Source organism: Corythoichthys intestinalis, chromosome 13 (assembly GCF_030265065.1).
Source record: "Corythoichthys intestinalis isolate RoL2023-P3 chromosome 13, ASM3026506v1, whole genome shotgun sequence".
Lineage (NCBI taxonomy): Eukaryota > Metazoa > Chordata > Actinopteri > Syngnathiformes > Syngnathidae > Corythoichthys > Corythoichthys intestinalis.
Genome location: NC_080407.1, coordinates 38,903,616 through 38,917,553, shown reverse-complemented (window position 1 = coordinate 38,917,553; position 13,938 = coordinate 38,903,616). Strand labels below are relative to the sequence as shown.

Below are 13,938 nucleotides of genomic sequence, written 5' to 3'. Positions count from 1 at the left end.
CTCACGAGCCATATCTGGCTCTTTTGACGGCCGCATCTGGCTCGCAGACAAATCTAATTATGAAAAAAAAAGAAAGCTTTGTTATACTCCTTTGCGCGTTGCGCAAAATGGCAACGATCCATGGCGACTAGAAAGCCGGTTCACAGTTATTTTAGTGGGAAAGTGGCAAACATACATGTCGTTGCGTCTATCTATCTATTTGTCTATCAATCGCATTGGCAACGCAGATAAGGCAGACACTGATCGAGTGGGGTCGCCGTATTTTGCTGTCAAAAAGAGCGGCCGATGTGCGCATGTGCGTAGTTTTCCCACGGTTTCAGTTTCGTTTTCCCCGCCAATTTTAGCAACCCTTTCGAGATAATGGCAAAAAGAAAAAAAGACGAGGAGTATCGTACTTTTCAGCAGGAATGTACAGAGGAATTTCTGCGGGTTCTGCGGTGTGTCTAATATGCAATGATAAAATTGCATCTATGAAAAGGTCAAATATAAAACGGCACTTCGACACCCGCCAAACTACATTTGCATCGAAATATCCAGCGGGGGACAACAGGAAGAAAGCATGTCAAGAGGTTCTTACAAGAGTGCAAGCTAGTCAGTAGTAACTCCGTGTTTGGACCAAACAAGGTGATTGGAATTTGGCTAGCTTCGCTGGCGCGTTAGCAATTGTGAGGAATGGGAAGCCCTTCACCAATGGGGAGTACGCCAAAGCTGGATGTTGCCAGTGAACTTTTTGACGACTTTGCGGATAAAAACAAGATTATTAAACCGATAAAAGACATGCCCCTGTCAGCAAAAGCTGTTCACGAACGTACCATCATGATGTCAGTTCAAAATGAGGCAACGCATGAAGGACATAAATTCGGCTCCATTTTTTTCATTCGCTTTGGATGAGTCAACGGACTTAAGCAATTCATCACAGTTCAGCGTGATCGCAAGGTATGTTGTCGTTTACACAGTTCGTGAGGAAAGTCTGGCAGTTTTGGCGATGCAAGGGACAACAAGATGGAAAGATTTATTCAAGTCCTTCATTGAGTTTGCTAAAGAAAAAAAAATCTACCAATGGACAAACTTGTGCTCCGTGTATGGTTGGAAAAAACATAGGATTCGTGTCATTTCTTCGTGAACATGAAAAGAGATGTATCCTAAGTTTCTCAGTGCCTATCAACCAGACTACAAAGCCATCAGCAACACCATGCAGCACCAGAAGTCGCATTAATGGTGAGAAATACTCATCATTGATTAGCAACAGCATAACAATGTTATTAAAAAGAATTCAGAGACTGATTGTACTTTAAAAATGTTGAAATTACATAAAATGCACACATTACTTGTATTTTTAGTTTTAAACATATTGTATGGCTCTCACGGGATTACATTTTAAAAAATGTGGTGTTTATGGCTCTCTCAGCCAAAAAGGTTCTCGACCCCTGCTTTAGAACATTCAGATTGTGTCATACACTCAGATTCCTCGCTTGTTTCAATTAATTCCTGGATAGCAATTTACCTCAAAGATAAATGAAGTAGTTTTCCCATTTGATTTGCTTTTCATTCATTAGAATAGAATAGAATAGCCCTTTATTGTCATTATACGGTTGTACAATGAAATCTCCCTTTACAGTGCAGGACAAGAAAAAAAAATCTCGAAAGTGGCTTGCAAGAATAAAGTATAAAATCTAAATAAATATAAAATATGTAGGAGGTAGTCCTATGTTCAGGCAGTGCAAATAGTTGAAGTGAAGTAGCAGCAGTTGACAATAAAGGCATTGAATATTGCCCACAATTACACGATCCGGACAACTTCATTCCTTAACCTATTTTCATTTGTCAATATGTATAGTTTATAAATGGTATAATAAGTACTGGGCCTAGTGAAGTAGCAGTACAAAATGCAGTCTAAATTTTCCTCTTTAAATGACATATAGTCATAGATTACAATTTCATGTTTACTTTAATACCCAGTACTACTTAATATTACTTAACAAATATGTTTAGCACAAAGAATCAGTGAGTCAGTATTTATTTACAAAACGATATGCAGGACATAACGCACCTTAATGAAGACACTATTAAATTTGGGTAAATAAAAACATGCAAATAACATACAAATATAATGCAGTACTTAGTCATATAAAATTGAATATGACATAATATATACACAGGAAAAGGGTAATAGAATTTACATTTTCGTGGGATAAATGGGCTCACATATTTACAGTTTATTCAAACTCTTTAGTTTTGGCCTGCCACTGGGGCAACAGGAGTAAAGGCCCAAGTACACTGCATGCGTGATCGTTGCGGTTCCGGTCCGGTTCAGTGTTGCCTGCGTGTCACGCAGTCCGTCAAAAACAGGCAAATCATACCGGCTGCTGCACGGCTGCGGTCCGCCAACTCCGTCCCCTCGTGAGCTCTCGCGTGATCGCGCGCGATAATGTGCCATTTAAATCAACGACAAACACACGGAGTCTGTAGTATGTACTCATCAGAAAAGCAGAGAGAGAGCACATTTTTTTCCTTGCATATTGATAATGTAACGTTTGCTAAGCGGAAGTTTGGCCGCGAAAACAACACACGAGCTTCAACGCCTTTTTCCTCTTTTTCTTTATTAACTTCCCGCCACCTCACCAATGCAAAAACAACAACTACAGTGGGGAGAACAAGTATTTGATACACTGCCATTGTCAGTGTATCAAATACTTGTTCTCCCCACTGTATTTACACTGACGCTATCTAGTCCACCAATCGGAGCATCGCGCTGGTGCACCAGCACACCAATGACAGCCCCGCGTTGGTAAATAAATTAACCCACCGATGACAGCCCCGGCGACGCTACAATATTTTAGTTGTGTCTGTCTCTTAATTCCAGATTGACTGCATCATGTTGAGATCAGGACTCCGTGTGTGGAGGGAAGGGGGGCTATTATGCCCTTGGTTGTGTCGGTGCGTTTATATCTTTGTGCACATTTAAAATTTATGGCACATAACATCTCATAGAGCTGTTATAAACAACTGATAAATAATCTGTCATATTTATAAAATGGATAGCGAATTATATTCGACACGAACTAAAAAACAGCGTACTTGGAATTGGTGTCTCAACACTGCAGATTCATGTGGCCAGCGCAAACTGTTGTTTTTTCTATGAAGAGTCAAGTGAAATGTAGGAAAGAAAGAGAAATGTCTTGAATAGACCACCAGGTCGAAACTTGTGGGTGTCTCTTTTTTCTCTTTCGTACTTTTCCCCCTCGACTCTGTATACAAACCGAGATTGTTTGTGCGCGGGGGCACGAGAATTTCTGCAGTGGAACCACTTCCAGATACGCTCTTTTTTTTTTTTTTTTTGCTTAGCACGTCGTGTTTGATATCATTGCCAGAAAAACACACATAATAGGACACTTTGCAGTTTCGCTTTTAATGGTGTCCTTATAGTAACGATCTGCTGCATCATAAATGATTTTGTGGGTTTCCACCTCCATGATGAAGCGCTCATCATCCATCTTCGCTCGTGTTTAAAGCGTGATTAGGCACCTGGGTTGTTACGTCCAGGCCCAGCTCCGCCCATTTTGCCGGATGCATGTCCGGCAAAAATAGAAAATAGCCTATACCATCCGGCGGGCATGCGGCACGCCGGAGGTGGTTCGCAGTCAAGCCGGAGCACTGACGCGGCCGGTATACGTTGAACAATAGGATATAATGGGAACGGATCGACTCCGGCGCTATTTTTTACCGGAGTCGGACCGGAAACGCAACGATCACGCATGCGGTGTACTTGGGCCTTTAGAGCCCAGACGGGCAGCTGAGGTCCCACCTGCACCAGGGTATAGAACAATGACCTGGGGGAGTGATGCAGGGGCTGGGGGAGCAGGAGGAGCTGCTGGAGCGATGGGCCGCACGGCAGTGGCACTAGCAGGTCGTCTACCCGGCCGCAACTTAGGAGCCTGTCCCGTCCTGTTTGGAGGAAGGACGAACCCATGCCGGGGCCCTGATGTGGAGGGAGGCTTCTCCAGCCTTTCCCGTAGAGCAGGAAGCTGTGAGCTGGCCACAGCGATGCGGTCCTCAGAAGCAAGGCCTTGGGAAAGGACACTTCGCTCCTAAGAGTTCTCCCGTCAATTAAACCTGCAGCCATAAAATGTAAACATTACAAATGACGGTTAAACTTTTTACTTAAATGTCAATGTAAAATATAGAAAACATTGTGCTTACCACTGATTAGATGAGTTGACCACAACCACCTTGTTTAAGGATGTTAGAGGTGCATGAGCATGGGGGGGGGATCGGGGGTGGATCCCCAAGCAGTCAGCTGGTTGAGATGAATGATATTTTAGTGGTGAACACAAGATAGTTGATGACATGAGAGCCAAGGCAGAAGGCGGGTTGGAGTAGTCTAGCCGGGGCGAAGAGGGGGCTCAGAACTGAGGCAGGCGTGGAATCCGACAATCAGCGCTGAGGTAAGAGCAAAAATAGTTTATAAAAAAACAGTAATCAAATGGGTGACTCAAAATGTTGAGATGCAACTGACAGAGGTAAGCAGACGAGTTGATCAGGCGAGGAGGTGGTGGCGTCCACTGGCTTTTAAAGATGGCTGATTGTTATTGCCCACACCTGTGGTCACTCCACCCGTCAGACATCCCAACCCGTAATCAGATAAAAACACGTGGACCTGCCCAAGGAGGGTCAGGTCTCAGGAGGGATGGGCGGAGGCACTAACAAAGGAGGAATGGGACTATATTTCGTATATACAGTATATGTGTACGTGTGTGTGTGTGTGTGTGTGTGTGTGTATATATATACAATATATATTAGGACTGCAGCTATCGAATATTTTAGTAATCGACTGAAAATTCTATCGATTAATCGAGTAATCAGATAAACAAATATATTTTTAGGTGAAGAGCAATTTAAAAATTAATAATTAAAAAAAGATTCACTGCTTTCACTCAAAAAAAAAAAAAAAAAAAAAAAATATATATATATATATATATATATATACTGCAGTGGTCTCAAACCGGTCCTCAAAGGGCCGCAGGGGGTACTGGATTTCATTCCAACCAAACGAGACAAATACCTTTTCACCAATCTGGTTTCTTACAAGTGTAATCAGTTGATTGCAATCAGGTGCTGCTTATGTTAGTAGAAACCTCATTGGTTGAACTGTTTGTGCTGGATCTGTTGGAACAAAAACCAGGACCCACTGCGGCCCTTTGTGGAGTCGGTTTGAGACCGCTGATATACTGTATACATATATAAATACAGTGGTACCTCTACATACGAATTTAATTCGTTCCAGGACCTTGTTTGTAAGTCGAAATGGTCGTATGTCGAGCAGGATTTCCCCATAGGAATACATTATAATTCCATTAATTCGTTCCAAAGCCTAAAAACATACACTAAATTCTTAATAAATACTGCTGGCACTGTTACAAATGGCAATTAAACATAGAAAAACAAATAAGTTATAAATAAATAATTCAGAATAATATAATAATAAGAAGAATAATTAATAATTATTCCTGTAAATAATGTAACGAATCGGATTCTAATATGGCGGACACTTTTTACTGTCCCTGAACGCACCGCGAAGCTGACGTCTCAGTGAGATAGGTCGGTGCGGTAGAGATAATACTTTCGTTTTCTTGAGAGCAGTCAACTGCTTAAGACAATGGGTGTTTTGTGTTGGATAAGTTCTTAAATAAATGATAAAAACGTGACGAAGCTGGCGATTTCCTTGGCAATGTTACCACAATAATAATTGTCACCTTAACTTATAAATAGTGGCGAACGGTGGTCGGAAGAGGACCATGGAGCTGTATTGTTGAGCCAGTTCAGGGACGCGCACCCCAAGCTCATAGTTTTCTATAACTTGCATCTTCATTTCAAAGGTAAGCATCACTTTTTTCCTTGTTTCTCCAACTTTATCAACTTTTTTTGAAAACTGTGTTGATTTCTCACACAAGAAAATCCACCGTGCGTTCGTTTGCAGTGCTGTCATGTCGTCGTATTTCGAGCAACTCGTCGGATTTGGAAACAAATGGCGGCTCAAATTTCACGTCGGATGTCGAAAAGATCGTGTGTCGAAGTGATCGTATGTAGAGGTACCACTGTATATATATCCCTAAAAATGCTGTTACGCTTGATAACACACATCACTTAAAAGTTAGGATTTTTTCCCACGTGTTTCAATTGAATTTCTATTTGTGTCAAGCCATTTTAGTAAGTTCTAGTTAAGTTTTAAGTTAGTCTAAACTGTAAGTCCTGATAGGATTTTGAGTTTTTGCAGTGTTCAAAATAAATGTATGATACAGGCTGTATTGGAGCACATTAGGGACCAGTGCTACTTGGTGTTTTATCCAGCAATGACTACTGAGCTAAAATTGATAGTTAGCATTTTTTAGTTTTTATTTTACACCCTCATCACTCCACAACGCTATGTTATGTTAAAGCCTGTATGTAAGCCACGTTAGCCACGCATCGTAACGTTAATCTTATTTATTAGCGCTTAGCGCTCTTTATTAGCGCTTAGCGCTCTACTGCTTTAAGATGGCGGCTGTTTACCAACGCTGCCCAGACGCGGCTGAGTCTCTCATTTCGCATCTAGTTCAACATACTTGTGATCTCTATGAGACTCATCAGACGCTACCTGCTACCAACGTAGCATCGTGCGGGCTAGTATTTATCAATGTCGGCGTCGTTTGTAGCGGCTGTTGGCTGCAGTAAGTTTTTTTTTTTTTTTTTTGCTTCTTCCTCTACGACATCAGCGCGTTGTCCCGCATCAAAAGTAGTCTGAGCAAAACATGATGCTTAGAGCTGTCAAAATAAACGATTACACGAGGTGAATAAAATTACTCGGATCAGTTTTTAAACTCAAGTTACTCGAGTTGCTTGAGTATTAGTTTCCGCTCTAATATATATATATATATATCAGGGGTCGCGTTAACTGAATATTTTCCGTCGTTGACCGGTTTTTTACAACGGTGACGGAAAAAACTGAAGTCCGTCCGTCATTTTGACAGGTTGCAATTCACACCCCAGACCACAGGGTGGCGAGTGAGCATATTAATTAGCTATTGTCTCTCTTAATGCATAACGTTGTTGGCTATTCTGTCAGACTATTGTAGCGTCACCGGGGTCTGGCGGCGGCACCGTGATTGACACATCAACGCGAGGTTCTTATTGGTGCACCCGGTGTGCCAGCGCGTCATCCAATTGGTGGACTAGATTGCCGCCTGTGTATAGACCCCAATCACATGACGTCACAACTCCGCCCCCCTAACTGGAGCCGCCATATTGTGTGTCAGCTCGTCGTGTTTACACATTACCGCTACGTACATGCCTCCTATTACAGCGTGTTTTTCTGCTCGTTAACATTAATAATCAAAATGGTGAAGGCGTGTGTGGCGGTTGGTTGCAGTGACAGAGAAGATAGACGGAGAGACTTGAAGTTCTACCGTATTCTGAGAGACCCGAAGAGGAGAGCGAGATGGACTGCTGTAATTCGACAAGAAATCTGGGCACCAAATGATCACCACAGACTATGTAGTAGTCATTTTATATCTGGTAAGATGCATTTAATATATATTTAGAAGATTTTGGGCTGACAACCACAATTAAGATCATTGTGTGACGTTGGTGATCGGAGTCTATATAGTTGCCTCTTTTTCTTTGGGGAGGGAGTTGTTGTTTTGTTGGTGTTGTTGGCGGTAAGCAGAATAAAAAGAGGGAGAAAAATACCACGACTTCCGTGTCTAATTTTTCGCCGCCAAGCAAGCGTTACAATATTAATTAAAAATGAATGAAAACTAAATACTATTGAATATGTCATCATTATCATTTTAAAAATTTAAGTGACGGGTAAAAATAGATTATGACCGGATTTTTATGACCCTGTCAGTCAAAATGACAGACAACGAAAATGTCTAGCGCAACCTCTGATATATATATATATATATATATATATATATATATATATATATATATATATATACATACACATATATACAGTGGGGAGAACAAGTATTTGATAGTGTAGCAATGTATCAAATACTTGTTCTCCCCACTGTATATACATATATATGTGTGTGTGTGTGTATATATATATATATATATATATATACTGTATATATATTATATACAGTATATATGTATTTCTTTTAATGACGTAAATGCACATGTCACTGCCATGTTGCGTACATTGACTGTTTTTCTCATTCTTTAGTAAAGCGTGGGTTGCCATATAAGCGCTCATATACAACCTCCATTTTAGCGGTGTGACAGCTTGTCGGGCAACTTGTTTCGCCTCGCATGCCACACCAAAGAAGCGGCCAGATCTGCTGCGGCGATACTTCGGGTATTGCAGAAAAGGCAGTCCCGTCACATTTTCTGAATGTTAGAATCAACTTGGTAACAAAGTATCGGTTTTAGTTACAACCCAAGTTTTGAGTTATAATATTAGAATTATAATTAGGCTTGTTTTGAACAAAGGGGAGGGGAAGCTAAAACAGAATAAAAACAAATTGTTTGTAATGAATGAAATTAACAAGCACAGTGAAGTACAAGCACTTTAAAATTCGAAGCAAAGTCGAGAGATTTTTATCGATGGGGCCAGAATGATTAACAGCTCAAACGATTTTAATCATCACTGTCCAATTTGTATGACAAAGTATTAGGCCAAAATAAAGAGATTATACAGATTATAGAGATTATACGAGATTATGGTCGTACTGTTACTACGAGGAAAAAAAGTCGTCTTGTTACGTCGGGGTAAAGTAGCTGAATAAGCAGCCACGTACTTTCTGTAGCGCTTTGCCACTTCCACTAAAGTCAACAATAATGAAAGCATCTCGTGAGGCTGTGTTTTAGAATCAATTTCCAAAACAAGGAAATCCATTATCTTTTAGCTCATCTACATCAAATTATAATCCATGGAAGGATTTTACTGATGCTTTGTCGGAGCTCCCGGCTAAGGAACACGTACATAAAGTGCGTAGCCCCTTATTCAGTTATGTGGTGGCTACCAATACCACCACCATTTAGTGTTTCAAGATTTAGTTGTTTATGTGATATTCTTTTGGACATGTACACTTTGGTTAAAGTTTGTTTGAATGCTTATGGGATCTGATTATTTTCTTCTTCTAATTTGAGGTAGCGACCACAGCTGTTAAAGATCTGGCACCTACTATTCTGGAGGGGGAATATTTAAGTTGATTTAAATATGGTTTGGGGTAAAATTTTCACTGATTATTTAAATGCACATTAGTTGATGATTATTCTAAGTTAATGTATGTAATTTTTCCATCTGTTGTTAAGACATTGTTTGCTTAATTGGTTGTCATGCCTCCCTCAGGTGGTAGTTAGGAGTCTATCCTTATTTAAGGAGCCCCAGAAATGGGTCTGCAGGTCAGTTTGGTTGAAGCCTTTTGTTATGTTGGCCTCGTTTATGTTGGGTCCAAGATATTTTGTTATATTGGTTTTCTTTTGTGACTTTACTTAATTTAATGTTCACCTAAGTTGAAACACCAGTGTCCTTGTGTATCTTTGGTCCACTACAAGCTACATTACCCCTACGTAATAATATGACTTTTTTTCTTGTAGTAACAGTATAACTTCAATCTCGTTGTCATTTCCCCCCCCCCCCCCCCGCCCTTTATTTGGCCCCATTACTCCGTCGTAACATGTCACTGTCAATCAAGAGTAGTAATAGTAACTTTTAAAATTATATATTATCACCCCTCCCCCAAAAAACAAATATTTGCAAGTCAATCATAATTCTATATATTTATGTAATTATATTATTGATGAATGATTTAGAATTTTTGTAATTTGGGGTCTACTGTTTCAAATATTAATTCTGAAAAGTGTAGTTTGAAAGAGGGAGAGTATTGTATAAAAATGCCACCCAACTTGAGAGTTAAATCAGGTGAGCCAATACTTTTGGCAAAAGTGTGGATCCACATCATACAAGTGACAATCCTCAACAGGATTTGAGGAAGCTCTCCAGAATACAATCGTCCTGTGTGCACAATCTGATGAAGGCAGCATGAATAACAGGCAAAAGAGTCATCGGCCACTGCTTCTCACATCAACACACACGTGTCTCTTAATCCGAGCCTTGTGATCAAATCCTTGACCACAAACTAAGCAAGAAAAAGGTTTTCTCCAGAGTGGATTCTTGTGTGTACTTTTAAGGGGTGAATTTGAGTGAATCTTTGACCACAAAATGAGCAGGAAAAAGGTTTTTCACCAGTGTGGGTTCTTGTGTGTACTTTGAAGTGGTGAATGTGAGTGAATCCCTGACCACAAACTGAGCAGGAAAAAGGTTTTTCACCAGTGTGGGTTCTTGTGTGTACTTTTAAGATTTTCTTTGAAGTGAATCCCTGACCACAAACTGAGCAGCAAAAAGGTTTTTCACCGGTGTGGGTTCTCGTGTGTGTTTCTAAGTTTCTCTTGTTAGTGAAACTGTGACCACAAACTGAGCAGGAAAAAGGTTTTTCACCAGTGTGGGTTCTTGTGTGTGTGTTTAAGGCGCCCTTCTGAGTGAATCTTTTTCCACAAACTGAGCAGGAAAAAGGTTTTTCACCAGTGTGGGTTCTTGTGTGTGTGTTTAAGTTGCTCGTCTGAGTGAATCTTTTTCCACAAACTGAGCAGGAAAAAGGTTTTTCACCAGTGTGTGTTCTAGCGTGACTTATTAAGTTTCTCTTCTGAGTGAATTTTTTACCACAAACTGAGCAGACAAAAGGTTCTTCGTCAGTGTGGCTCCTCATATGCTTACGACAAGCATAGTTATTAGGAAAGGTTTTCCCACACTGAGAGCATTTGCAGAGTTGGCCGTCACCGTGAGATTTCTTCTGACCACCATCTTTGAAAGGGGAATGTGACGTGGTGCCTTTTCTATCTGATGGTGCAATGAAAATGTGTCCTTTTGTTGAGCTGCTGCTGCCGCTTTGAGGCTCAGTCCCTCTGCTAACCTCACTCGGACCATCCTCGCCATTCGAGGGCTCACCACTCGACATGGTGATATCATCCTCCTCTTTAACGTATGGCAGCGCTACCTCCTCCTTTTTGATTGGATGTTGTACTTCTCTCTTTAGCTGTTGTGTATCAGGACCAAGATATTTGCTGAAACCTGCAAGACACAAGAAGACCAATGATATATTTTATAGACCCTCTATCTGGCTGGTAGGCCGTGAGGATAGACTGGCTGAGAGAGGGTGAGTGTATATACGCGCATGTAACATTCATTCCGGGCTGTCATTCCCATGACAACTATGCACCAATTGGTTGTTAGTCATCGTGAACTGACACGCCCTCATCCTTCAGGCGCAAGCACTAGCAATTTTATTTATTAGGGCCCGAGCACTAAGCGTGCGAAGGCCCTATTGTTTTGAAAAGGATTATTAGGGCCCGAGCACTAAGCGTGCGAAGGCCCTATTGTTTTGCAAAGGATTATTATTATTTATTTATTCATTTATTTATTAATTTTTCAGGGGAGCCTTAAGACATGTCTTCAGGCGCCTGATGAAAAATATTGAGGTTTCGTTGAAGCGGAGGGGTCCAAACAGGAAAGTGAAAATGATCGTCAACAATTTGTCTCGCAAAATACTTTGAACAGTCATAACTCAGCAGATATACAACATATCCGCGCCAAACTTCCAGTGCTTGTTGAGAGTCATACCCTGAAGGGTCTTGTAGGGGTCATTTGCATCAACTCTACAGTGCCAACTAGTGGCGACAGAAAGGAGTTTTAAAAAAGGCCTTTCCTGTTGGGTTTTTTCAACATAGAGCAATGAAATTTGGGAAGTCCGTACCTTATGCAAAACTGCTCCAAAAAGTCTCTTACACCCATTTTTCAAATCCAACAGAAAATCGGGTATTTTGGATCGAATATGAAATTTTTATCCATTTGTAGTACAGTTCACAGTTGGAGGCCTGAACATGCACGAAAACTCACCAGATTTTGCACATACATGCGGCTTTGCGTGGATTTCGATAATCTTGCGACGTTACAAAAAAATGTAACAAAAGGGCTCAGTGGCGCCCCCTTGAATTTTTAAAAAAGGCGTTTCCTATTAGGTTTTTTAACGTAGAGCAATGAAATTTGGGGGGTTGATACCTTGTGCAAAACTGCTCCAAAAAGTCTCTTGAACCCATATTCCAAACCCAACAGGAAATCGGGTATTTTGGATTGAATATAAATTTTTTATCAATTTACAGGGTGCACATTTGAGACCTTTTCGCCGAGGGAGTTAGTTGGATCATCTTCAAAACTAGTGAGACTGTTCAGGAGACATATGAGATCTTAAGTTTTAAAATGGTGCGTTTTCATTCACGGGTCTCACCTGGGCGTGGTGCCAAAGTCGGCCATTTTTTCGGCAAAATGAGAAATTCAGTAAATGACTAATAGCTCCTTGACATTACCTTCAATCTTTTTCCATATCTGGCATGTATGTGTGGCATCCCACCTTTAACATGAGTGCATTGAAATATTTCCCATTAGGCGTAGCGCACCCCTAGTGGGAACAGGAAATGCTTTTTTTAACGAGACCGGTTCCTCCTCCAAGGGAAAAAAATCCGTTGACCTCAAACCTGCATCAGGGGAGCCTTATGACATGTGTTCAGGTGCCTGATGAAAAATACTGAGGTTTAGTTGAAGGGGAGAGGTCCAAATCGGAAGTGAAAATGACAGTCAACAATTTGTCTCGCCAAAAACTTTGAACAGTCATAGCTCGGCAGATATACAACATATCTGCGCCAAACTTCCCGTGCTTGTTGAGAGTCATACCCTGAAGAGTCTTGTAGGGGTCATTTGCATAAACTCTTCAGTGCCAACTAGTGGCGACAGAAAGGAGTTTTAAAAATGGCTTTTCCTATTGGGTTTTTTCAACGTAGAGCAATGAAATTTGGGGAGTCCATACCTTATGCAAAACTGCTCCAAAAAGTCACTTACACCCATTTTCCAAATCCAACAGAAAATCGGGTATATTGGATCGAATGTGAAGTTTTTATCCATTTATCCATACAGTTTACATTTGGATGCCTGAACATGCACGAAAACTCATCAAATTTTGCACATACATGCGGCTTTGCGTGGATTTCAATAGTCTTGTGACGTTACAAAAAAATGTAACAAAATGACTCAGTGGCGCCCCCTTGAATTTTTCAAAAAGGCATTTCCTATTATGTTTTTTTAACGTAGAGCAATGAAATTTTGGGAGTCGATACCTTTTGCAGAACTGCTTCAATAATTCTCTTGAACCCTATTCCAAACCCAACAGGAAATCGGGTATTCTGGATCGAATGTGAAATTTTTATCAGTTCACAGTAGGAGTTTACATTTGGAGGGTTGAACATGCACGAAAACTCACAAAACTTTGCACTTACATTCGGCTTTGCGTAACGTTCGATAATCTTGCAACGTTACGAAAACATGTAACAAAATGGCTCAGTGGCGCCCCCTTGAAATTTTGAAAAATGCCTCTCCATTTAGGTTTTTTCAACGTAGAGGGATGAAATTCAGAGAGTCAATACGTTGTACAAAACTGCTCCAAAAAGTCTCTTGCGTGCGTATTCCAAACCCAACAGGAAATCGGGTATTTTGGATTGAATGTGAAATTTTTATCGATTTACAGTGGGCACATTTGAGACCTTGGCACCTAGGGAATTAGTTTGATCATCCTCAAAATTGGCGAGACTGTTCATGAGGCATATGAAATCCTAAGTTATCAAAATGGTGTGTTTTCATTCACAGGCCTGACCTGGGCGGGTTGCCAAAGTCAGGCCATTTTTTCGCCAAAACAACGAATTCGGAAAATTACTGATAACTCCCTCATACAACGTTCAATCTATTTTAAATCTGGCATGTGTATGAGGTATACTAGCCTGAGCAGGACTGGATTGAAAATTTACCATTTGTACCTGGCGTCTCCTAGTGGGAACAGGAAATGCCCT

The 13,938-nt window shown here is 40.7% G+C and overlaps 1 protein-coding gene across 4 annotated transcripts in view; it reads right to left on the bottom strand.

Moving 5' to 3' along the window:
* Window positions 1-1,595: 1,595 nt before the first annotated feature.
* The window catches only part of LOC130927687 (gastrula zinc finger protein XlCGF8.2DB-like), a 33,325-nt gene continuing 20,982 nt past the window's right edge, over window positions 1,596-13,938 (bottom strand). For 2 of the 4 annotated variants that reach the window (XM_057853652.1, XM_057853653.1), the window contains one exon: window positions 9,650-11,116. In XM_057853652.1, the coding sequence (XP_057709635.1) occupies window positions 10,128-11,116 (989 nt within the window). In that variant the 3' untranslated portion in view covers window positions 9,650-10,127. Of the gene's footprint in view, window positions 4,114-4,200; window positions 4,441-9,649; window positions 11,117-13,938 lie in introns of those variants that run through there. The other 2 variants (XM_057853654.1, XM_057853655.1) reach the window with 2 other exon arrangements.